The 23,465-nt window shown below is 40.3% G+C and overlaps 1 protein-coding gene across 1 annotated transcript in view; it reads left to right on the forward strand.

Annotated features, from left to right (window-relative positions):
- The window catches only part of pth1r (parathyroid hormone 1 receptor), a 43,063-nt gene continuing 19,598 nt past the window's right edge, over positions 1 to 23,465 (forward strand). The window contains exons 1-2 of the mRNA XM_085805892.1: positions 1 to 1,250; positions 20,070 to 20,172. Of these exons, the coding sequence (XP_085662018.1) occupies positions 1,182 to 1,250; positions 20,070 to 20,172 (172 nt within the window). The 5' untranslated portion in view covers positions 1 to 1,181. The remainder of the gene's footprint in view (positions 1,251 to 20,069; positions 20,173 to 23,465) is intronic.

Raw genomic sequence — 23,465 nt, forward strand, 5'->3', positions numbered from 1 at the left:
ATACTCACTAGTGAACACGACCTGCCGCCTGCCACATCTGGAGACGCTTTCCAACACGAGAAACTTCAACTTTTGCTTTTGCTCTGTGCAGAAAGACTCAGGCGTTTTTTTCTTTTTGCGAGTGGTCTGTCCGTCAGGGGCGAGTTCTCTGTTGATAGTAAGTAGAGATCCTTGAAGCCAAGTTGGCGTTTTCTCTCTGCTCTTAAGCGGTTTTCTTTCTTTTTTTTTTACATCACCATTTGGAAAACAAGAGCCCGTTTTGGGGAGTTTCATACATTCAGCTGCTGTGTAACTGCCACGCTAGATTTCGTTCTAGTGCAACAAAATTTCAGGAAATAACATAAATGACAGATTTCCCTGTTGTGTTGTCATTAATGAGCGAAAGAGAGAAGCTTAACCAAAGAGGAGAGAAGTGCAGCAGCGCGTTGACTCAGTCCACACAAACCAAGTAGACAGATCTGTCAAAAGTTCAGTTTCTATTTCTTTCCTCTTCTTTGTAAAATTTCACAGTCGGTGGAGAGACTGTTATTTGTTGCTTTACGCTCAAAGTGTGAGATCCTGCTGGTTCCCTGACGCCTGCACGATAGCCACACGTTGATGGTGACATGAGTCAGAGGGAATCAAATTGTGAAATTCAACAGCGACTGGTGATGGAGTGACACATTGCAGGCTTTTTCTTGATCTTTTTTTCTTTAACTGATCTAACATTTTGGAAGAGAGGACTGGAACAAGCCATAAGGCGCACAGCTCCATACTGAAGTGTTTAAGTTTTAGTCTGAGGGGAAATTTAAAAGACCTAAAAATACAGCGTTGGTTTCTTCCCTACAAAGAATCATTTGAACTTCCCACCGCAGAGCGAGAGCGACATAAATAGTTCTGACATGTGGATGTAATTTCAGAAGAGGAAAAAAGACAGATGCAGAGAAATACAGAGAGCGGGGGCTGAGCCTGAGCGTATAGTAGATTATTAGAAAATTAAATCGGGGGCAGAGTGGAGGCGATTACAGAGTTATGATTTCACGAGCCGCCATAAGCATCGAGAGGCCAGATGGAGCAGAGAAAAACACAACTCTCTCTACTTTGAGGAGAGTTAAGTAGATTAGATTATTTCATCTGAGCATCACCAGCGTCTGTTCGAGCCCTGCAAGGACCCTTGGAGGTAGAGTTGCCTCAAGTCAGGGATGGGATCCGCTCCGCTGCTCCACAATCTGGACTTTCTTCTCATCTCACTACTCAGCAGTTTATTCCTGGTAAGTCATTTTGATGTATTTTATCTCTATACTGATATGTGATGATGTTATCTTGATGTTGCAACATGTGAAGGTCCACAGATGATAAGAGAAGGAGCAGAGGAGCAGCTGTTGTTGCACACACTTCACATGTACTGTAACTCCTTAGCATAAATAAAGAGGGCAACCTGGATTTGTAATCACCCAAAACCTTCATAACGATAATTTCTGAAAATGCTCTAGATCTGAATTTGATTTTTTTTAACCACATCAATCCACTGGATGTCATGCAAATTATGATTAAAGCAGCCTTTTAAAAAAGATGATTGGATTAGTTTAAGGTGTGAAAAGTCAAATCTGATTTAAAAGATCAGAAGACGACAAGCTGCGTTGTATGGTGTATGGTAGGTTGTATGTGAGCTCAAGCTGCAGCAGACACTGTTGTGTATTGACACACGCACGGCCAGTGTCATAACTGGACTGCAGAGGTTGAAAAGCCTGCAGACAACAAGCTGCCGTTATTAGTGATTACACTCTTGTTCCAATAAATGCATCTTCCCACAGTTACAGCACAATAACAGACTGTTTGTGGAAAGCAGTGGCTGGTAACCTAGTTCCTGTAATAGGCAGCACATTGTGTTTACTATGGATTGTTTCATAGCTTTGTGTAGCTCCCATCCGCATGAACTAAAGCTTCTCACTGCCACAGACGGGAGTAAATGTTTCATTCATAGCTACAGAAGCACCTGAACACTTTCACCTCGCTATTTCACAGCTGTAATGATTTGCTTTTGACATTGTGATATATAACTGCACCCTAATATATAGCTATAGCTGTATCCAAAAGGCCTACTACACACGCACAACGACAGACACACACACACACACTGTGCAAGCAGAGCAAGCGCACCAAGTTGGTTCTGTGTGTTTTGGCTGAGGCTGTTCTGCATTCAACAGGCAGTTCGCCCAGGCTCTGAGGTACAGTGCATTTTCCCAGTGATGTGGTCCATCACTGTACCGCAGTGGACCTCTAGGCTCATTGGTTTAGATGGCAGAGGAAAACAATTATAACATAGCTGTGTATTTATAGCTGATTCAACATTCAGTCGTTAAAAGGCTCTGTCTGTGAATGGTGTTTACCCGTTTTTTAAGTTTGGTGTTTGCTTAGTCGTCCTCTCCACAAAAAAGTCATTTTTTATTTTTTATTTTTTCCAAACTGTGACCAAACGGGACGTTGATTTCACTCTGAAAGCCACAGCTAAGAGTGGAAAGTCTGTGTCTCTGTTTAAAGAAAGAATACACTGCTTTTTTCAACTGACATATACACAATTGTCAAACTACAGGGTTTTGCCGCTTTGCAATGGCTCGGCATGTAAGTGATGGTATCCCTGTACGAATCCGAACGTTCACCATCGCAGCTCTGGAGCTGATTATGTTTGTGCATGAACTGTTTTTTTTATCTGAAGGAAAGTGGCAGATACGAAAACTAGACCAGGAATCTCCACATTGTGTTGTACTCCTCAGCAGGCATGCTGCAGTGACAGCTCACAGACAAAGCGCTACCTCATTGAGTCTTTGTTCAGTGTGACTGGCTGCCTGACTTACTCAGTTATTACATTTATTAAGCGGAAGCACTGCTTTCAGGAACCTCAGCGAGTGTTTAATTTCTACCGCATGACAGTGTTTTCGTCCGTGATGACTTGCATGTGTCTGGATCTTCACTGGGAGCTCTAGAGTTTGTATCTTGTATCCGCCCGACATGGCCAAATATTATGTCAGATCTGGACCAAACAGCACTGTGAGTCTGACTGTCATGTTTTGTAAAATCCAAGACAGTTTTGACTAGTGTGACTGGATGTGGAAAATATCTGTTGACAACTTTAGCTCAGAACTTATTCCTTTTTCCTTTTTTTTGTTTAGCAGACAGTGGCTCACTTCCTCGATGTGGCAGAATTTTTTTTTTTTAGATCTCCTGCGTCATATTTGTCAAAATGATGCTGCGAAACTAAAAGGAGTGAAGTCTTAAAATGCCTAGGTAAGATTTCTGTGTATCTGTCTCAGCAGAGAACAGCTCCTGATGTCCACAGGCAGGATAAATCAATTTGAAACCACAGGGTCACTGTTGTTGTCCATAGTGTCATCAGAAAGCATGTTACTGCAGCAAATTGTGCCCTCTTAAGTGCACATAAATGATACAGTATCTCCTTTACAATAAATTGCTGCCTCCCTTTTGTCCCTGGGTTTATCATTAAAAAGCCTTTTGCAGCTGATGGCTCTGAGAGGCACACACTGCATGCCCCTCGGAATAACCTTTCAGAGTAGCTTTATCCATCCCCACCAAATTATTCTCACTGGAACTTCACAACACAGATTAGTGTGCGGAATAATCTCATCTCAATCTGTCTCTGGTAATTAGGGGCAGCAGATAACTTCTCACTAATTCGTATGAGCTGCTGGTGCATTTGTGAAATGGGCTTTAATATTGAAATTCATTTTTGAGATCCCCAACGTGACTTATGATAATTTCTTTCCACTTTTGTCCGTCTGAGCTTGTGAGGGGATGTGTGTCTGTGCGAGTACGATATGAAGCATCTCCTTAAATGGTTTCCACAAGTTTGCTTTTCATTGAGTTATTTAAACAAGACTGCAGAGACCACAGTTTGTTCAATCGCCTCTTCTGATTATACTTCAGCTGCATGCAGCTTCATGCAGAGTTATCTAACAAAACTTTCTCTCAGTAAGAGATCACGCAGCCTCCCCTGTGGTGTGTGGCTGATTTTTTATTCACTTTTATACTTTTGTAACTGTCTCTCATAATAAACATATAACGACACAAAATATACACTTGAATACCGAGAAGGCATCAAAACACAATGCTAATTTAACTTTTCATGCTTTTATTTTGAAGATCTAATCTGAAATTCTAACCAGTTTGTTTTGCTAATCCTGTAATTATTAGGGCGGTGTTCATTTTCTCCACATTGCCCACCCCCAACTGGAGTGTCTCATTATCTCTCATGCACACAACACTCATTCATTTACATTCAAAAACAAATGACACATCTTCACCAAAATACTCTCTTGATTGTTCAAGCAGAGACGAAATTAATCTATAATCTGTTGGAAAGCAACATCTTGACTTACTCCAGGTGTTTGATCACGTGCGTTTGATGCTCTTATTCACAGCACAGTGCTACCTACAGCACACGTGACCATTACTTCATTCTGTATTTACTCAGCGAGTTCAAACAGTGTGGACATGGCCTTGATCTTGATTCTCCTTCTTATCAGTCCCCATTAAGACACAGAGGGACAACAAAGCCCTGCCAGGACCAATTTACTCCTCTCAGTGTGCATTTCTGTCCGCTGTGTGTCATCTCGTATCCCCCTCATTAAGGCAGAACCCCCACATCCACATTTCCTTATTCAATCTCTATCATCAGTTAGTTCTTTGTATTGTTTCATGTATACGTTTTATGTATTATGTATGTAAAGGTCATTTTATGAAGACCTCAGGTTTGGGAATACTGTGTGTGTGTGACACAAGACCAGGATTCATATTGTGACCTTTACTGCTCCCAAGAGGGAGAAGAGAAGCAGTAGGAGGTTTGTGTCAGCAATGATTACTGTAAGTGCAGTTGTGGTGTCATCAATTACTTCAGTTTGTTGTTATCTGCTACTTTTTTGTTTTGTTTTTATTTTCTTTGAGTGAACAGATTTTGGCCTCCTGTTTAGCCGTTCTTTAGTGGTGTGCTTTTATGTTTGCTTCATCCCATCTCCACTGGGATTTGTGAGCTCCACAAAGCCTTTCCATTATTGACATTGGTCATTGACCAATCACAAAAGACAAAACCCTAAGGAAGCCATCTCATCCATAACGCAATTTATTTTTGTCATTTTGTTCAACATAATTTTCTCCAGTTAGTTTATTTTAAGCAGCTAAGGATCCATGGAGGGGATTGCTAATTATTCCTTCATCTAAGCTGATGAGAGCTCTTGCATGGCGGGAAACTGGAGACCAAGCTGAGGGGGGACCGGCCATCTGGCCTGTGAATCCACCCAAATCCACACCAGACAACACAAACAAACAAAGTATTTGTTTAGGAGCATGTGGGTTCGCAATTAGCGTCATTACAATGCTGTGATACGGCCTTTTGAAGCTATTCATTTTGTTTTTTGGGAAGATTATGTATGTCTAAATGATATCAATTCATCATAAACTGAATTTCAAGTGACTTTCAGTATTATGTATTATATATTAGTATCAGCTTCACAGATAAAACAGGCAGTTGAAACTATCTCTAGTGACATATGCACAATAACATCTGGTTGTTCAGAGAATTGTATAATGCTTATTGTTTTTGTCATAGTTATTACTCTGGCTAAGTGGAGGTTAAATGAAATGAAAGTTAAATCAAATAAGTTTAATCAAATGAGTTGAATCAAATTGCAGGGCTGGCAGAAGAAACTAGATATCATAACATGTTTGTGTCATCACCAGTATCTCTGTGTCAGTGTACCATATTCCATATTGTGAAATTGCTCTTCTAAGATAAGAGCAACAAACAAATGCATGATCTCCTCAGAGCTAATTTAACATAAGGCCTATTCATTTGTGTTTGCTCTCCTTCAACTCCACAGACACAGTAAGAAGCTTTTATGTCGGCTCCACTTCAGACTGCTCTCTCCATCATAAGAATTACAGGGCTGAAGTGACAGCATTTGAAATAAAGATAAAGAGGAAGTTCTGTTGCCATCCCCTCCCTATGTGTCTCTTCAAGTTTCCCCCTTTGTTGTCATACTGTGCAACAAGTGTGTCGCACACCTTGCTGCGTGAAATTACCAATCATCACACAATGTGCTCACACCTTTCTGACATGGTGCTCTGGATGGTGCTTCAACAATAGGGCGTATGAGGCTTTGTGTAGATGGTCCACAGATACAGCGCTTGCTTTACGAATGAAAAAATTACTTCACTGAGTCAGTGTAACACACCAAAACTGACATGTTTATGCTCTCAGCTTCAAGAGTGTCCTGTAATTGTATGTGCTGCACGGTGTGGCAACGGAAGTTAACAGTAGATGAAGGATGTGGGAGAGTGGTGCGATGTTGTGCGCAGATGGTAGTTATAGCCACCTTGGTTAGGGATGCAATTTCTCCATCCAAATGAGATTATGTGCTGCCAGATTTGGGATGTCCTGTTTTGTAATTTAGTGTTGCAGCATGTGATGTGGATTTAAGCAGCAGCAGCAGCAGCAGCAGCAGCAGCAGCAGCAGCGTGGAGGTGGAAACTCAGCTCTATCAGCTGCTGTACAGGGCTTGTCGCTGCGGATTGTGAGTCACTTTGCTGTCGTCACCGGTCGGTTAACATGTTTGCCTGAATTTTCCTGGGATCAGGATGGGATTGAACTCACAGAGGCAACTTGTAGTGAGAAATATCCTTCACACACACACATCATTATGCTTTGTGTGCAGAGCTTTTACAGTAGCTGAGAGGATTCCTGAGATAAGTGCAGAACAATCTAATTTCTTGAATGCTCTCACACATCCACATTCCATGGATATCTGTTTTTTTTTTTTTTGTATTGACTGAGACATTGCTAAGTTTTTAGAGGTCCTGTGAGTCAGACTCATAATGTGCCTGTTAATAGGAGAGTCTTCAGTTTCACCAGCATGGTAAGGTTATACCATGGCTGTGTTTGACTCAGGAAAGGGCTTGTTTTCTTGACTTACCGTGACCCCTGCTTTTTTTTTTCTTAACTTTTCCACTTGAAGAATGCTAGAGTATGTGTAACTCAATGCCACTTTTACACCTCACTGAAAAACTTACACTTCTAACTGATATTTTAATGATGTGCCTCTGCCTCCGTGAACTCCAAACAGTGAAAAAGATCCAACTAACACCTATATGTAGCTGAGTTTGTGGCAGCGTTTTTACTTTTTTTATGCCCCCCCCCCTTTTTTTTTGGAACCTTGACAACTTAATGATGCATTTAAAACAGCTCATTTCAAGGCATCAGATGCCAACAAGAAGAAGTCTGACAAACATCAGTGGCGGAAAAGGAAGAAGTATTTCACGCTGCCTGTGACAGTTTCACTCCCGAGCCTTTTTTCCCCTTGTAAGCGACATGTCATGTATGAAAGGTTTTCTTCTTTTTTTCCCCTATTTTTGGCAGATAGGCTGTTTCCAAATTTGCGCAGATTGATGGTTATCTAAGAAAAGTTAAACATTGCCGTGGTCGTGTGTCAAAGATTGGACACATGTCAGAGTGACAGGCCGCCTCTCCTTTGTCAGTCTTTGATAAGGTGGTCTGCCCTCTGCCGTCTTGAGGATAGTCCAATACCAGTACTGTTTGTATTCAAACCTTGGGCTAAGAAATTGTTTGACAGATGAGCAGCAGAATAATTCAGTTCAAATAATCAGGAACACACACGTTGATTGCCAGCACTGTGATGAGTTTGTGTCCTCTGTGGTCCTTTTTTCATCAGTCACCTGCTGTATCAATATTATGGTGCATGCAGACATCCTTGCAGGCAATATGACTGGAATACCAGAGTGTCTCAGTTGAGTTGACATGTGAAAATTCTCAGCTATGTAGACGCTTTTACCATTGAGCAACAGTTTTGCTCAGCCCTACCCCCACTGTTGGTGAAGGGATTGAGTTTCAGATATACAAAAGCTCCTAGACTCATTCTTCTCCCCTAAATGCAACAAGAATTGAGTTTGTAGACAGTTCAGTCAATTCCCTAAACTATCAAGAGCAGGAAGCGTAGGATTTCACACATTTGATCCAGTTGTGATTTGGAAGCTGCTCATATTTTGGGCAGGGATACTCCCCTGGCACATGGCTCACGGCTGAGAGGAGGCTGGATTTCTTAAAAGGACCTTTATTAGTTTCATTGCAAAACTCTCAAGGCTTATGGGTTTGTAAGTACGCAGTTCACAGCTCCAGATTTTCCAGCAATAATTCAAGAAACCCTCACACTGCAGGACAGAGGAAATCTCAGCCGATTTTCAAATTCAGATAATGGTGCGACGTTTGGCTGAACTTTGTGTAAGCTCCACAGCACTGAACACATAAGCCAATGATGACAGTTAGTTATAGCAGATCTCAGGGGAAAGAACTCCACATGACAACACACTATCGTGGAGGGAGTTAATTAATGTTTGGTGCTGATATTTACTACTGTAATTTTAATTGATAAAGGTCAGATAGATTAGATCAGATTAATTCCGAGTGTTGTGGCTAATTTTTCGCATGAGCTGTTCCAACATTAGAAGATGTTATTGGTCATCGGTCAAAGTTCACTGTCTCTTGTTAGTTGACTGGTGATGTGTGTACTCGGACTGATTCCAACAAACCCTGTGGCCCTGGACGTTCAGTGGACAGTATGAAATGAATGAATCAGTTATTTAACTAACAAAATAACTAAATAAATGAATACATTTTACTTAATTAGGTCAGGGAAGTCAATCTAATTTTGTTGCAGGTTTATTCCGGGAATTCATTTGCACTAAGCTAATTGATTTTTCAAATAAAATCTGATATTTAATGTTGGACATACTGTATAACAAAAGCATGTTATTGAATTAGAGCATTGCGCTGTTCATGTGTTGGTCACCCAGTCATACAAATGTGCAATGAACAGAGATGATGTTGAAAATGGGGCTAGATTTTGCTGTTGTATGTAGCGTACAGGAAGCCGTAGTTTCATAATTTATCACTCAGATCATGTGACTCTCGAACTCGAATGCCCCGTAGAGGTTGTGGCTTATTCCTGCAGTGGTTTTTATTGATGATGTAATGTGGCATGGGTTCTCTTGGACAGAGAACAGCTCTGTGCGGAATAGGCTTATTTGATGTGTTATTATTGATGAGGTTTTCTTTCTTCAAGGGTAATGAGCATCATTAAGACCACATTAAAGACCAATAAAAGCTAGTCAAGGATCTGTATTCAGCGTGCACTATAATGAATTCTGGAGTTATATCAGTTGTGAAAACACTTTTCTATTTTTCTTATTCATTCCAAGGTTAAGTATTATCATCTTGTACAAACTGTCAGAATTTCTTTATGTAAGGCAAAGGCACATTGAGTGAACAGTAAACGCCTCCAGTATGTCAGTATGAATGCATTTAAAGAAAAATCAACCTTGACTATCAAGAAACAGGACATGTGGGGACAGAGAAAGAGAAATCATACGACCAAAGAGCTTGATTACGGGGTAACATCTAACTCTTCTCTCCTCAAACCTATACTACTGTAGCATAATAACTAATCAGACTTTAAAGCGGGCATCATGTTTCAACCAAGAAGAAGAGAATAAAACAAAGACGAGATCACCAATTTTTTCCCCTTTCGTCTGTCTGACAATGTTATAGGAGAGAATTTTATTTCCGGGATTAAAAAGCTTATTTTTTATCTGCCTGGTCCATCGGTGTCAGTTTAACACATGTGACGAAGGGTGAGTTGTGCCGTGTGGGGTAAATTTGCAAGGGATTACTTACAACTATGCAGAGTTGGGAAAGCTCCGAAATCCTGGTCGCGTGATCCCTTCATGTGCCTGGGATCAGTTCTATGTCAGTGCACTACTCATTTGAACCATTAGTGTACATTACACTATCAAAATTTAAACACAAAATCTTCTTGTCATTAAGCAGGGCTGCTAACCATCAGCTTTAGATGTGCAAAGAAACTTCACTCCAACAATTTGTTTTGCTTTGCATTCACCATCCAGGCCAAATGTGTGATATGGGCTTGCAAAGTCCTCTTCCCTGCACACTGTTTGCCTTTTGCTGTATGGACTCTGCCTTTTACCCATGATTTCTAGTCATTTTCAGTCAAATAAAAACATGGTTCAGAGACCTCAGCACCAGTGACCTTGTAGTAAATGGAAAGTGGAAAGCTCATGCTGACAGGCCAGTCGCAGGCCTCTCAGTTGGAGTATATCGTTAACACTGCAGCCCATGTGTGCTCGCATTTTCTTCCCTCACTAGACAGTCTGAGCTTGTTCATCCTCCGCTGTGTGCATTAACAGTTGTGTCTCTGACCTGTATGAAATCCTTCAAATGCAGTTACATGTACTGTATGTACTGTATGTGTCTCTGACTCTGTAGTTAATCCTGCAGTGGCTCAGCGTGTCATTTAGTGGCTTTATAGAATCAGATTTGTGGGAGATCTGCTTTTTATAGACTCAGCAGCTTCTGCTTGCAACATCAGAAAAAGTGGCATCTAAAATAATGAATTAAATATCAACCACCTTTTTTTTTTTACCTTTGATGAAATGTCACAGAATGCACAACTGTCCCTGACTTTACTTTCTCGATTGAAGTCGGAATATGATTTTTGTTTAATCTTCTTCAACAGCTTGCACTTCAAGTGGACTTACAGTATGCTGTGTAAATGCGCTTTCCGTGGTCATGATGCTGAGGAGAATTATGGTACATGTTATTTATGTCAACCCTTATGGCAGTGCTTCTGGGGGAAGACGCAACATATGTACATTTTTAATATCATCTTGAAGGTCATAGTAATGTTGTTTCTATCATCTTTTATTAATTTCTCTGCACCGGGACAATGCGTGGTTCAGTGAAAATATCAAGCTTTAGCTCAAGATAAATTAGAATAATTTTAATTAATTTGGTTGCATTTCACCTGCATTAATACACTTTGGAGTGGATATGTATTTTCATAATAATTTATTTGTCTTGACTCTGTGATGTTCTGTGTTTTAAAATAGCTCCGTTGAGAAGCACTTCTTTCAAGGTGACCATCTGCACAAGGTTCACTCTCTTCAAAAAGTGGAGGGTGGAATATTAGCGAGCAGGGAGCGACACCGTGGGTGATTATGTGGTGCCTAATTAGTCCACAATTTGGAGGCTTTATCGGGAAGGAAGTTACAATTAGGGGTGTTATGCAAACAGTGCCCTTGTCCTAGTTTTTCCTGGGCAGCAGGCTGCATGTTGCCCTGTTAACAGTGGAAAAGGAGCTGATTGCTTCGAGTGTTGCCCTCTACATGCGTCACCTTGTAGTGTTCCGCTCCTCCTTCACTCAGATGTTAAACTACGTCCACGCCGCGCTGATTGCAGTCAATGTGCTCTGTCCTGTGCTGCTCTCACCGGTAATGGTGCACAACATACTTAGAGCGGGAATTATTTTCATCAGGGTGGTGAGGTCAGCAGGACGAGTGTCGCGCTGGCCTTCGACTTCAAAGTGTTTCTTCACTGTGCTCAGTCTTACTGGTCAGACTGGCCAAATTCTTTGCACACCGGCTCCCACTGTGTCACTGTCTGCACCTAAAATCTGTGTGTGTCTGTGTGTGTCTGTGTGTGTGTGTGTGTGCGCAACCTCTTGGGACAGGCATTTCCATGTAGTTTTCTGGTTCATCTCTGGTTCACTGACTTTTGTTTTAACATAATGTGGTTCAAATTACTCACTGATGGTAATAGACATTACTGCATTAGGACAAGATGAACCTCCATCTCTGGTTCTGACAGTCGTAAGGTTGTAATTTGTGATTATTATCATTGTCAATCTGCCTGTTATTCTCTCAATTAGATTCACCATGGGCTAGAAACTGTTAAAATAGCAGGGGGAAAATAACATAAAAGAAACATTATTCTGAATATTGCAGGAAGAATTATTTAAAATTTAACGGATGATTAATTATTTCCATGGTCTGGATCTGCTCATTCATTTACATCTCTGCACAACAGCCTAAAACAATGAGAGGTAATAATTCAGTATGAACCGTATTAAGACAGTTTCATCAGGTTGCAGTGATTCTTTTAAACCCCATGTGATGGAGAGTGCAGAATCTCCCCTGTGGGTGTGGTTGGTTGTTTTTCAGACTTTTGCTAATCAATTCAGGGAAGATACTGATTACACTGACTTAAAAAAAAAGAAAGAAAAAAAAAGAAATACAATACTGTATATTGGAAGTATCAACAAAATGACAACATTAGGGCAGCTCTTAGATGGATAATGTACTGAAGTCTAAGTGTTTTGTTGTTGACACACTGTTCTGTGTACAAACAGGGGCAGCCTCGCTGATAGTGGCTCAATGGTGGTTGATGATGGTCACATCCAAAATAGTTCATAATGACACTGGCTCTGTGATGTTAAACTAAGTGTAATCAGAGTGGAAACGCTCCCTGTAGCCAACTCATTATAATGTTGAGAGTGCGATCCAGTGCTCCAACACTAGACCAAGGTTGTGGAAATGAAGTGGATTAGTTGGCAGCTAGTAGAGAACCGTCAGTGTCAGTGATGAAGACGTTGATTAGAATGACAAACCTCTGCATCATGGACCTGAACCACGGAGGCTGAGACATGACCTGACAAGTCAATTCACCGTCATCATTCTTTTATGAAACCCTTTGTGTGAAAAAATGAACTTTGGAAAGCTTTCAGACATGTGAAGGCTCCTCCTGGTTTCTTTTTTTTTTCTTACGGCAGAATGTATTTTTGGTGAAAGTCTCATTTAAAAATGGATGAATCCATTAGACCATACCTGCTGTCCACCTTGATAAATATTGTAGAGCCCTACTTTCTGCGACCTCACCTGTCTCACTTTTAAAATTACTAGGTCGGACCATTTCCAGCTGTGTCATTTGACCCACAAACTTGACATTTCGTTCATTATTACAAATTGAAAACTCAGATAATGATTTTGAATTGGCTGAAGCCAGATTTTCAATATGTGAATGTTTTGTGTGTGTGGGGGGTAGTAGTAGACCGGTACTTTTTCTAATATTCCTGTACTTACGAACACATGGGAAACATGAATAAATGATCCTTTTTTTAACACAAATGTGGACACCGACATTATCCCATATTTTTCCCTGAACTGCTGTGATCTAGAGGATTACTGCTGATATAGCCAAGCTGTGACTGAGGACATCATATGCCATTAATGCTACAGTACTACACGATCTCTTACATCTGGGGGAGGGGATTATAAATCCACTTTAAAATATATATATATTTAACTCATAATCTACATAACCCATATATAAAATGACTATATTTACATGGTGTGTGAGTGATTGTCCTGCAATGGTGGTCTGCCCCATGTGTGATTAGCTGACACTTTTGTGACATCCATTAAGATATTATGAAATGTGTAGTGCAGTGCTTCTGATTGTTGCATAACCCTTAGTAGTTTTTAAGCCTCTGATGAAATTAAAATGCTGCTTTTGTATTGCTTTATTGGAGGGACGGCCCATACTTTGTGTATTAAATCACTTATATAACCCAAAAAATATTCCTTTTTAATTTAGGGAACAACACATTCACCGTTATCTGGACTCCATGAGATGTATGCTGCCTCTCAGAGCTGCACACAATGTTTCCATCAAGGACAAAAGTGCTGTTCTTCAAGCTTACGACCAGAGCAGGGTATAATTAGGAACTAAATGCTGCTTTAAGTCAGAATGTGGTCTGCAAGCATTTCCAAAGGACAACCAGTCTTGTGGTTTGTGGTTTTTATCATCAAATGCAAATTGCACAGTTGAAGAGGAGTGGCACTGACTCATAGAGTTTATAATATCCAGGAACCTCATCCGCTAAAACATTCATGCGGTGCAATATGTCAAAAGTAACATATTCATGTTTTTTCCAGATAGAGGACAGGCCATTAAAACTAGATTCAGCGGAGTTATAATTTTCTAGACCCCCCCCCCCCCCACTGCCCTTATTTTGCGGAGAAAAAAAAACTTACAGGAAAGTCAAAAAAGCCCCTGGGATCAAATTTTGAAAATATGCCAACAACAAGGAAGTGAATGTTAGCTTATGGTGTAAAGAATGGCAAATGACCAAAACACGTACATAAAACAAACATTCAACTGTATTCCCATAATAGAGGCGCTTTACAGCGACCAGAGTAAATATTACCAGTATATTATTTATCATCCATGTGATGAAGTGTGATCTGGAAAGGAAAGTCTCACTTTATACGAGTATTTACCCTAAAAATCTCATCCTCGCCGACGGATCGGCTAACAGAGACGGGCATTATGGGAAGACTCCAAGTGATAGAGGAAAATTAATATGGCTTGTGTTTCCATTCAAAAATACCAGCAGAGTTGTGATCAGAGGGTTTATGTTGACAATGAAAATATCTGAAAACACTGAGTTAAGACAGCGTGTGTTTCCACTATACACACAGCTCCCCCTGCCCCTCCCACCCCTCTTCACCTCGCATGTATCAACAATTCAACTGCAGGATTAATACTAATCTCATATTTTCAAAATCCTCTGACATTTACCCTGAAATGAAACACATTCCAAGACACTGGATCCCACAATGCAAAAGCATCTGTCAGTGGGGAGAAAATATCTGAATTATGTAAAATATTCAAGATTACATTTGGTTCAGATTAGCAAAGACATCTGCCATGATTCACATTACTTCATCACCTAATGTAATATACTCATAATATAGCAATGTTGAATTTAGCTTCTTTGTATAAATCACTCAGTCTCAGTTGTGAAATTTGGCTGTGTGCAGGGAGCTTGCAGGGGTCTGGGAGCATCTTACACAGGGGAACAAAGGGCAGAGAGGGAACAGAATTTGGATATACAATAGGAATCAGTGGGTGGGGTGTGGTCTGGATGTTGGTGCTGGGGTGTGGATGGACAGTTTGCAGTGACAAAGGATGACAAGATGGCGGATGATGAATTCAGGGAGCCTGGTCAGCAGTTGGTAATAACAAAGGAGCTGTAGGATCAAAGGGTCAGTGGGAAGTCAGTGCACTCAAACATGAGAATATGTGTCTGGTCTCGAGGCCAGTCATATGTCATCTTCTTTTACTGTTCAGTGACATTTTTCAGGTGCATAAACCGAACCTCCTGGATTTCAGTTGTGGGTTCAGATCAACTCATTTTGCTCATGTTGCCTCTCTGGCTCAGAGCAGAGGACACTGTGGACTCTCAGAGGTCCTTTAAAATGTTAAACAAACTTATCGTTACTTGTAAATACAAAATATTTGTCTTGCACAAGCATGTTCACGACATGAAAACATTTTAAGCCGATGATCGTTCCCCAGAGGTTTCAGCAGTTACTGGTGTTTTACTGGTCCAAGCTAAATTCTTACTGCTTGTGGTTAAGAAGCAAGAACTATTTTAAGTAGGTTTCACTGGTTATTGCTTGGTTGCATTATTAGCATCAACAGAGTTAAGAAAATCCTATTTGACAGATTTTCAAATATTCCATCAAGTGACCATGGCTTATTTTTAGTAGTTTTTAGTAGTAGTCCTTTAATCTATGACACCAGCTGGTTTAGAAAAAGAAAAAAAAAATGGCTGAGCTGCACCTCAATCCATTTCAGCTATTCAACTATATTGTTTTACACAAGCTCTGAGGAGACATTTCTCCTTTAGAGATCTGCCCCATGAAGTCAGCCAAAAATGTTTTTCTTTTTCTTTTTCCTTTTAGTTTCAGGGAGGTCAGTGTAAGGTTGAAGACCCTTTGTCTTCAGAAATAAACAACCCTCTGCCGCCATCATGGCTGTTGGAAGGAACCAGCTTTTCTTCAACGATTATGTGATTGTTTTGTGTTTGAGAGACTTTTTCACGGTCTGCGATACTACTAATGAGATCATTGAGCTGTACTTTGAATTCAGATCCATTGTTGACTTATTACAGAAAATTACACTCTATTGAGCTCAGTGGTGTTTTTGCGGTTCGTTTAAACTTTTTGGATACCCAGGTTTTTTTGTTTTTGTTTTGTGCTTTCTAATGAAAGTCTACCTCACAAACTCCAGCTTCTCTGATTCACTGTGGAGCGTTTCTGGAAATGACTTTGGTCAACCACAACTTTCTTGAAAAAAAGCAAAAAAAAGCATAAGGCTGTCCACAATCAAGACTGCTGGTAATGTACCGGAAACCCAGTGTCTCCACTCAATGTATGCATGGCGTCTGTCCACATGACTCCGTTTCTGATGGACAATTTTTTTTAAATCTCTTTTTTTAAAAACCTTCTTCCTACAAAATATTCAAAAATCAACACATGAACAGTGAAGATATTCATCCGCCGCACCAGACAAGTTAAACCTTTATGACTAAATATAACATTTGGTTACTAAAATAATTGAGCACGCAAATGCTGGAATTAGAAAACTAAAACTAAACTGTAAATGTGCCTTCACTCCCATACTGTATAGTGTCAGTATTTAGTCATAGTGGTTCAACACTGTCTTGACACGCCAGCCTAAATACAGTTCTCTCAATATTGGTCTTATATCCTTGCAGAGAGCTGCAGTTTAAGTCATCAAGCCGCAGTTTGCAAAGACAAATAGAAACTTGTGGTTTATTCAAGTGGAGTTTGTATTCTAGCGACCAGTGATGAAAACACACATATTTATATGGTGTGTATTTTTCAAATTTTCATTTTGGCACACGCTCAAAAAGCATTTAACAAAAGGAATACTGTGTTTTGAATGAAATGCAGTAAATAAGAATGTCCATGTTTCTCCCTGTGAGAGTTGTGTTTACTTTGGAGGTTTGGACGCTGGCCAGTGGAGGAGGAATAGTTTTCAGAAATAATCAGGGGGCGCACTTATTACCCAGGATTCTCTTCTTAAAATGGTAAATGATACTCTTCTACATCCCTGCAAGCAGGAGTCTGCACATGAAGGAGAAATTCCTCTAGATTTTGAGAGAGAGAGAGACAAAAAAAAAACCCCTCCATGCTTCATTTTGGTTTAATGTTTCACGGGGGCTCAAACTGTGCTGTAAAAGGTTAAGATATTTGTTCTTAATGTGTTGGAACGGCAGTCTCACTTAGGAGGTGTGCGGAAAAGAGCCGGAAAAAAACAAACTGTAGCCGATGTGCACCCCCGTGATAATTGTGGCAAACTAGCTGACATTTCACACCACTTAGAAGAGCTGGACTCACATAAAAATGACAACAAAAAAAGAAAGAAAGAAAAAACACAATTTACCGTGTATGCAGTGGAGGGATTAATAAGAAGTTTATTCCCACTGAAACTTCAAAAATCTACTAATGTCATACAAGGTTGCTCAACTTTAATAGGCTACATATACTGCAGTACTCTGTAATGATAATGACCAGTTAGTATCCAGATTCCCTGTTTCTGGTTTCCTGTTGGTTAAGCTTTGCACCTACAGCAACACCAGCCAGTTATTTAGATGAAAATAGCGCCTCAGGAGCTGTCAGTGGAATATTCTATATTGGCTTAGTTAGCACAGCAAACAGGTAGTATCTATCCTTGTTTGCCTGTGGTCAAATGTTGTTCCATCTGTGGTTGTTTGCTGTGCAAAGCCATAAACGTCTTCATTCTGTGAGCTTATTCAGCTCTCAGACTGGACATCCTTATTTCAGGGCTGAGACTAGTGAAAATATTGATGGATTGAGGTATTATGGTTTTGTGTGCAGCAAACCCATGACGGCTCGGTATTTACAGTTTCATTTTAAGATCACAAAGTTGCGCACTCGCACCGGAGACAATGTATATGCTCACGTCCTCGTTTCCCAGAAATGACTCCCTGTGTCAGCATGAAGGTTTAAAAGTTTCTTATAAAGTTTCAGATTATAAACAGGCACCAGAGGGAGGGGGGTAGGGGGTACAGGGGTTTAGAAAAAAGAAAAAAGTCTGGAAAATATCAAAAGTTTGCTTTGCTGTAACAGTTGGTTCTCATGTCACTTGTAGCAGCCAACTGCACAAATAAAGACATGCTTACTGTGCAGTCCCTCTGCTGCAGCCACTGCATAGACATTCAAGTGATGGAATATACGTACATTTATATGTCAATGTTATCCTACTTTTTGCTTCTATACTACAGTACATGTCTGAAGGAAATAATCTACTTTTTACTCCACTAGTCATTTTCCTCTTGAGAACATCCCTGAGATAATTTGACTATATAATATTTACTTTGTTGTGTGTTTATCTGAAAGTGTTAGAAACAGTGGGAGAAACAATTATGTTCTGCAGGACTGAACATAATTTGTCATTGGTTGTTTGCTGCTTGAACACAATTATAATTATACAAACATAACTTTTCTCCACATCATCTGACATTCACAAATAAATAAATCATGTTTTTTCAGATTCAGATGATTAAAATGTCATTGTAATTTTAGAGAGAACAGAACATAGTTATTATCATTGTAACAGGAGCATCCCGAGAATATGTTCACATTGCCTTTACCGTTTGAAGTGGTTGAGGTAATATCTTACATTTTAAAAGCCGAAAAGCCTGTGACATGTTTTGATTTCATGGCCTGTTGCATGCTGGTCTATTGAACAAGGTGGGAGGCAGGACCACATTATACAGCACACATTGCTTCTCTCAGCCAATAATGATCAATAATGATCAATGAGGGCATCCATAATAATTTGCTCTACAAATGGACATGTTGTATTTTTTTCTGACTGGTTGTTAGTATTATTTTTTTTTTTTTGACCTATATGTACTGTATAAATTTAACTAATCCATTCTATGTCGTTTGGCTTCTCTGCCTCCTGGTGAATGAATTTTCCATCACTATAGAAACCAGCCCACACACTTTGCTTTGATGGACACAAGAACAAAATCAGATTTCTTTACATCCAGGTTTGTGATTTGTGTCTGAAACTGACAAATTCAGCTGCAGCCAGGGAGTCAGCTGCTCTGAGCGAACGTCTGTCTTTAATTTGTACTATTTGCTCTGCATCACTGAACCAAAAAAACAAGACGGGGTGTTTTTCTTTTTTTTTTCTCAGCTATACCTCCAGGCACCCTCTATGGCACACACACGTTAGTTTGTGTTTGATTGTGTGGATACTGTGGATGCATACTATGTTTTTTTTTTCTTCCTTTTCCTGCAATATGGCTCAGAGCACCGTGAAAACTCCTACATGACAGCGTAGAAAATCCCTATGATTTGTGCGCCGATCTGTGATTTAGGTTTAGCGCCGAGCTTGAATTTATTTATTTATTTTTTATGTTTTCATTTCCACTTTTCTTGTCACGCTCTGTTAGAAATTAATGTGGTCATTTTCAATACAGTCACATTTGTCATTGCCTAACAGTAATCTGTGGTCAAACAGCAAGCCAGTCAGTGTGTGTGACCTATTAGAATGGAAAATGTCTTCTTGACTGGAAAACCACACCTGAGGTACCTCGCCACACTGAAACACAATGTTCAAGAGCTGAGGAAATATATGGTGTAAGGAAATGTTGGGAGTAAAAATGTTGTTTTTGTCTGTGTTGTAACTTTGTCATGGCTGATTAGTTACCACATAGACGATTTAACCGCAGAAACACAAGCTGGAACTATGAATAATAAGTGAAACTGATCCTGTTTACTCAGTGGGTGGAGAAAAAAAAGTATTTTGCTTTATGACAGTTAAGACATAAATAAATATGCTGCTTAGTCTATGGACATTTGACGGTTGAACTGTTCTGTACAAAGTACAATCTAACCTGACCTTTCAGATCCGGAGCAGGCTTCCTTACATCCAGGCCACCCCTGTTGCTTTCATTCAAAATGTCAGTAACGTACATTTTGAGGTATATTTGACTGGATTTCAATTGTGCTGTCTGTAGCACTATGACCAGGGATGTAGAGAGCGGTTAGGGGATTTTGCAGCAGCTGGGAAGAGGGAAATCATGTCTGTGTGTCAGCTAACTGATGCATTTCATGCTCATTTCTACACTAGGAGCAAAGTCAGAACCTTTGCTTTAGACCCAGATGGGACCACAAATGTGCAGCTAAAATATTCACCCTCTTTTTGTTTAACAGTCAGCATCTTCGGATTTTGGTTTATCCAACATGACTTACACTTCAGTATTTCCCTAACTCCCGAACCCTGTCATTTTCTGTTTCTGTAGGTGTACGCCGATGATGTGCTCACAAAAGAGGAACAGATAGGCCTGTTGTTCAGAGCCAAACGGAAGTGTGAAGGCAACATCAAGTCAAAGCACAAGGTTCCTGGTGAGTAAAGAAACAAGACAGTGTCTGCAGCCATGCAAGTGCACTAATGTTGCCCTAAATGCTATGAATGCCAATATAGGCATGTTCACAGTGACAGAGATAGAGTGCTGATGTTATGCTGGTATAATGTTTATCATGTTCACCAACACAAGTTAATTGTGTTAGCATGCTAATTAGTGCAAAACCACAATACAGAACTGAGGCTGAGGGGAGCGTTGTTAGTTTGACCCTAATGATGATCACCACAGTTATTACAGTTAATACTGTGGGCGACATGAATGACATAACAATCCATCCAGCAGTTGTTGAGACATTTCACTCAACACCACGGACAATGACCTCATGGTCTGGCTAGAGGAAATGTCAGGAGATCATCAAAGTCAGAAAGATTCATCTTCAATGGGCCATGATTGTCTTGTACCAAATTTTATGGGAGACATGTCAGACAGATAAGTCCAGATAGACAGACCAGCACTGTCTGCCGCCCCCACAGTCACACCCACCAACATGACCGCAAATGTGAGGAAACATTTCAGACCCTCAGACCTTGTGTAGGATCCATGTATACCATTGATCAGATTTGTTTTTATTATCCAAGAGCTGGTGGCCTGTTGGTCAAAGAAATTACATCATTTACGCTAAAATCATCGAATTTAATGAGTGTGTTGCATAGATAACAGACACAATCCATACGCCTGTCCATCACGGTTTGTGTATATTGAATGAAATGACTTGTATAGCAACAGGTAGATACCATGGAGAGATAAGTGATTGATGAAAGCAGAAGGAAGCTAATTATGCAGGATATGTGATGGGCTCATGCAACAGCAAGATCCCACTTCATTAGGCTTCCACCAGTGTGATTTTGTGCTACTGTATACCTGCTCATCTATTAAGGGAGCTCCCTACTGAATACCAGTCAGAGTCTGAGGTTCAATGGGGAATGCAACCCCAATACCCCTCACGGACATAGATTTGAAATACTTAGAATGTACAAGGCTGGGGATGTCAGGAGTATCAGTAGGAGGAAGAAAATCAATCAGAACAAATGGTACAAAATTGACCAGGTACTAAAGGAGTGAGCAGCCATAGCTCCCAGCAGCAGCAGCGTGATTTCACAAGGGTGAAAGTGAGAGTCTAGGACAGCCTTGTTGTCTTGAGTGAATGTGATTGGTGACTGCTTTGAATGTGACTGTTGATTATTAAGAGCTTATACTAATCAGCGGATGTTGTGCACACTTCAGCGCTTCTCTGCCTTTTTTATGCGTGTTTTTAAACACGTGTTTTGAGGCAGTTCCCAGGCAGTCCAATGCGTACTCTTAAGTCAATGGTTACATTTGAAAATGCTGCTCTGTTTCCTTTGTCCTCCCTGTGGCTTTCCAGAGGCTGGGATCGAGGGCAAAACTGATCCCGGGCTGTATTTGTGTATTTATGGGTGTCTGAGGAGCACCATTTTCCAGCAGACCCCAGCATCTACTGTATCTCATTGTGGTTATCGTCATTTTCCCAGTTGATTGTTCAGAGAAGGATGTTGAATTCCACAGTCAAACCAATCATATTATTTTCTCTTTAACCCCAGTGCATTGTGGTCGCATTGAATTCCTCGACCCTCCAAACGATACCCCCTTCTAGATGAAACACATAATTAAAAATGTTTACTTTCAGGCTCTGAACACAAAAACTTTTGTTGACCATTCCCGGGAGTTGCTTTGCCCTCTGCGGTGGTATTTCCCAACTTCTCATGGTTTGGATAAATGTCCATAAATCTCAGATTGGATTTAAGAAAATATGACAGAATTGCTACTATTGAAAACTGCAGGCGCCGAACAGCAGCTTGTGTAAGACATCCCAGGGTTTTACGTAACAACGCTGTGCTTTTAATGGGACGGCCATAGATGCTAATGAAAAGCAGAGCAGTCAGCTAAACATTCGGCCTCCCTCAGATGAGAGTCTGTGCTACTCATCTGACCACATCATGCTTAATCTGTCCTGACATGTCATAGTGACTGGCGAGCCTGGTGTCACACTCATGCAGCCACCTCCAAGCAACGTTTGCAGTTGTCTTTTCATTTACAATCCCTTTATTGTAGAGTGAATATGAATGTCATAATTTTGATTAATTATTACTTGCACATCATCAGATTTAAGGTGAGAATTCAATTGATTTGGTCGGAGAAAACCAATTTAATTAATTTAAAATTAGCCTAGTTTGTTCTTTATTTAATACATTAATAAAATACATATTGTGAATAATAGTCAGTTGCAGCCCTAGTGCAGTGCACTACATGCACTTTCACGGGCATGTTTCTGTCTGTGCATCAGTGAGGATGTTTGGACTCTAACAAGTCAATCAGAAATGCCTGTCGGGGGATTCTGGGAAATGCTTTGGGTGCTGTTTTGGGGGAACATCAGCGCATGAGAGCTCGGCCTGCATACCTGATGATGCTGGCAGTCACACACTGGACGTGAGTCATCCTGCATGTGGTGGCTGTTTTATGACCTCTTTTGGAAGGTTGCACATGTCCGTTCAATCACATAACAGTCAAAGGAATTAGAAAAAGCATATTTCATTAATAAAGAAAAAAAAAAGAAGAGAGTCCCCGGTGTGGTTGTGTTGTATGCCTGGATAAACACAAATGTGCTCTTTGAACATGCTTGATTTGAGAATTTTTTAACCTAATGGCACGTGAATTGCGTTTATTTCGCTTTACTTGAACCTGATTTGAACTTAAGAGTCTCATCTGGTTGTTTGTTTGTAATTATGTAATGTGGAAATGATTTTAAATCTGAGTAGTACTTTTGCTGTGATGTGGAGTGAAATTATGGAGGCTGTCAAGATTTGAGATAAAGTTCAAGGAAATCATTATTTGTGCTTTCTGATGACCCGTGTAAGCATTTTCTTTGAAGTGGTTGTTGGGATTTGGACAGAGTTCACTCATGCCATTTTTTTCTTTCACGTTTTCTTTTTTTTCCTCTTGTGTTGTGGCATGGCCTTGAATCTGTGGGTTGAGGTAAACTCAGAGAATAGCAGCTAGTGTGCATTTTTTAGGACTTTGGCTTTACATCTGTGTTTGTCTTGCCTGTGTCCTGTCTGACCACCCCCAGAGTTTTTTTTCTTTATCTGGCACTGCCAACTTGTGGTTTTCTGAACTATTATAAGAGATGTGGAGTGATGACTATTTTAAAACACCAGCAGTGTGAAACGTCAGATTTACTCAAGAGTAATGAATTGATCGTGCACTGAAAAAGATGAGGTTCTGTGTGAGGCTAAAACTTTGGTTTGGTTGTATTTC

The sequence above is a fragment of the Trachurus japonicus genome, chromosome 17 (genome assembly GCF_045865225.1).
Source record: "Trachurus japonicus isolate A0001 chromosome 17, Traja_1.0".
Classification (NCBI taxonomy): Eukaryota; Metazoa; Chordata; class Actinopteri; order Carangiformes; family Carangidae; genus Trachurus; species Trachurus japonicus.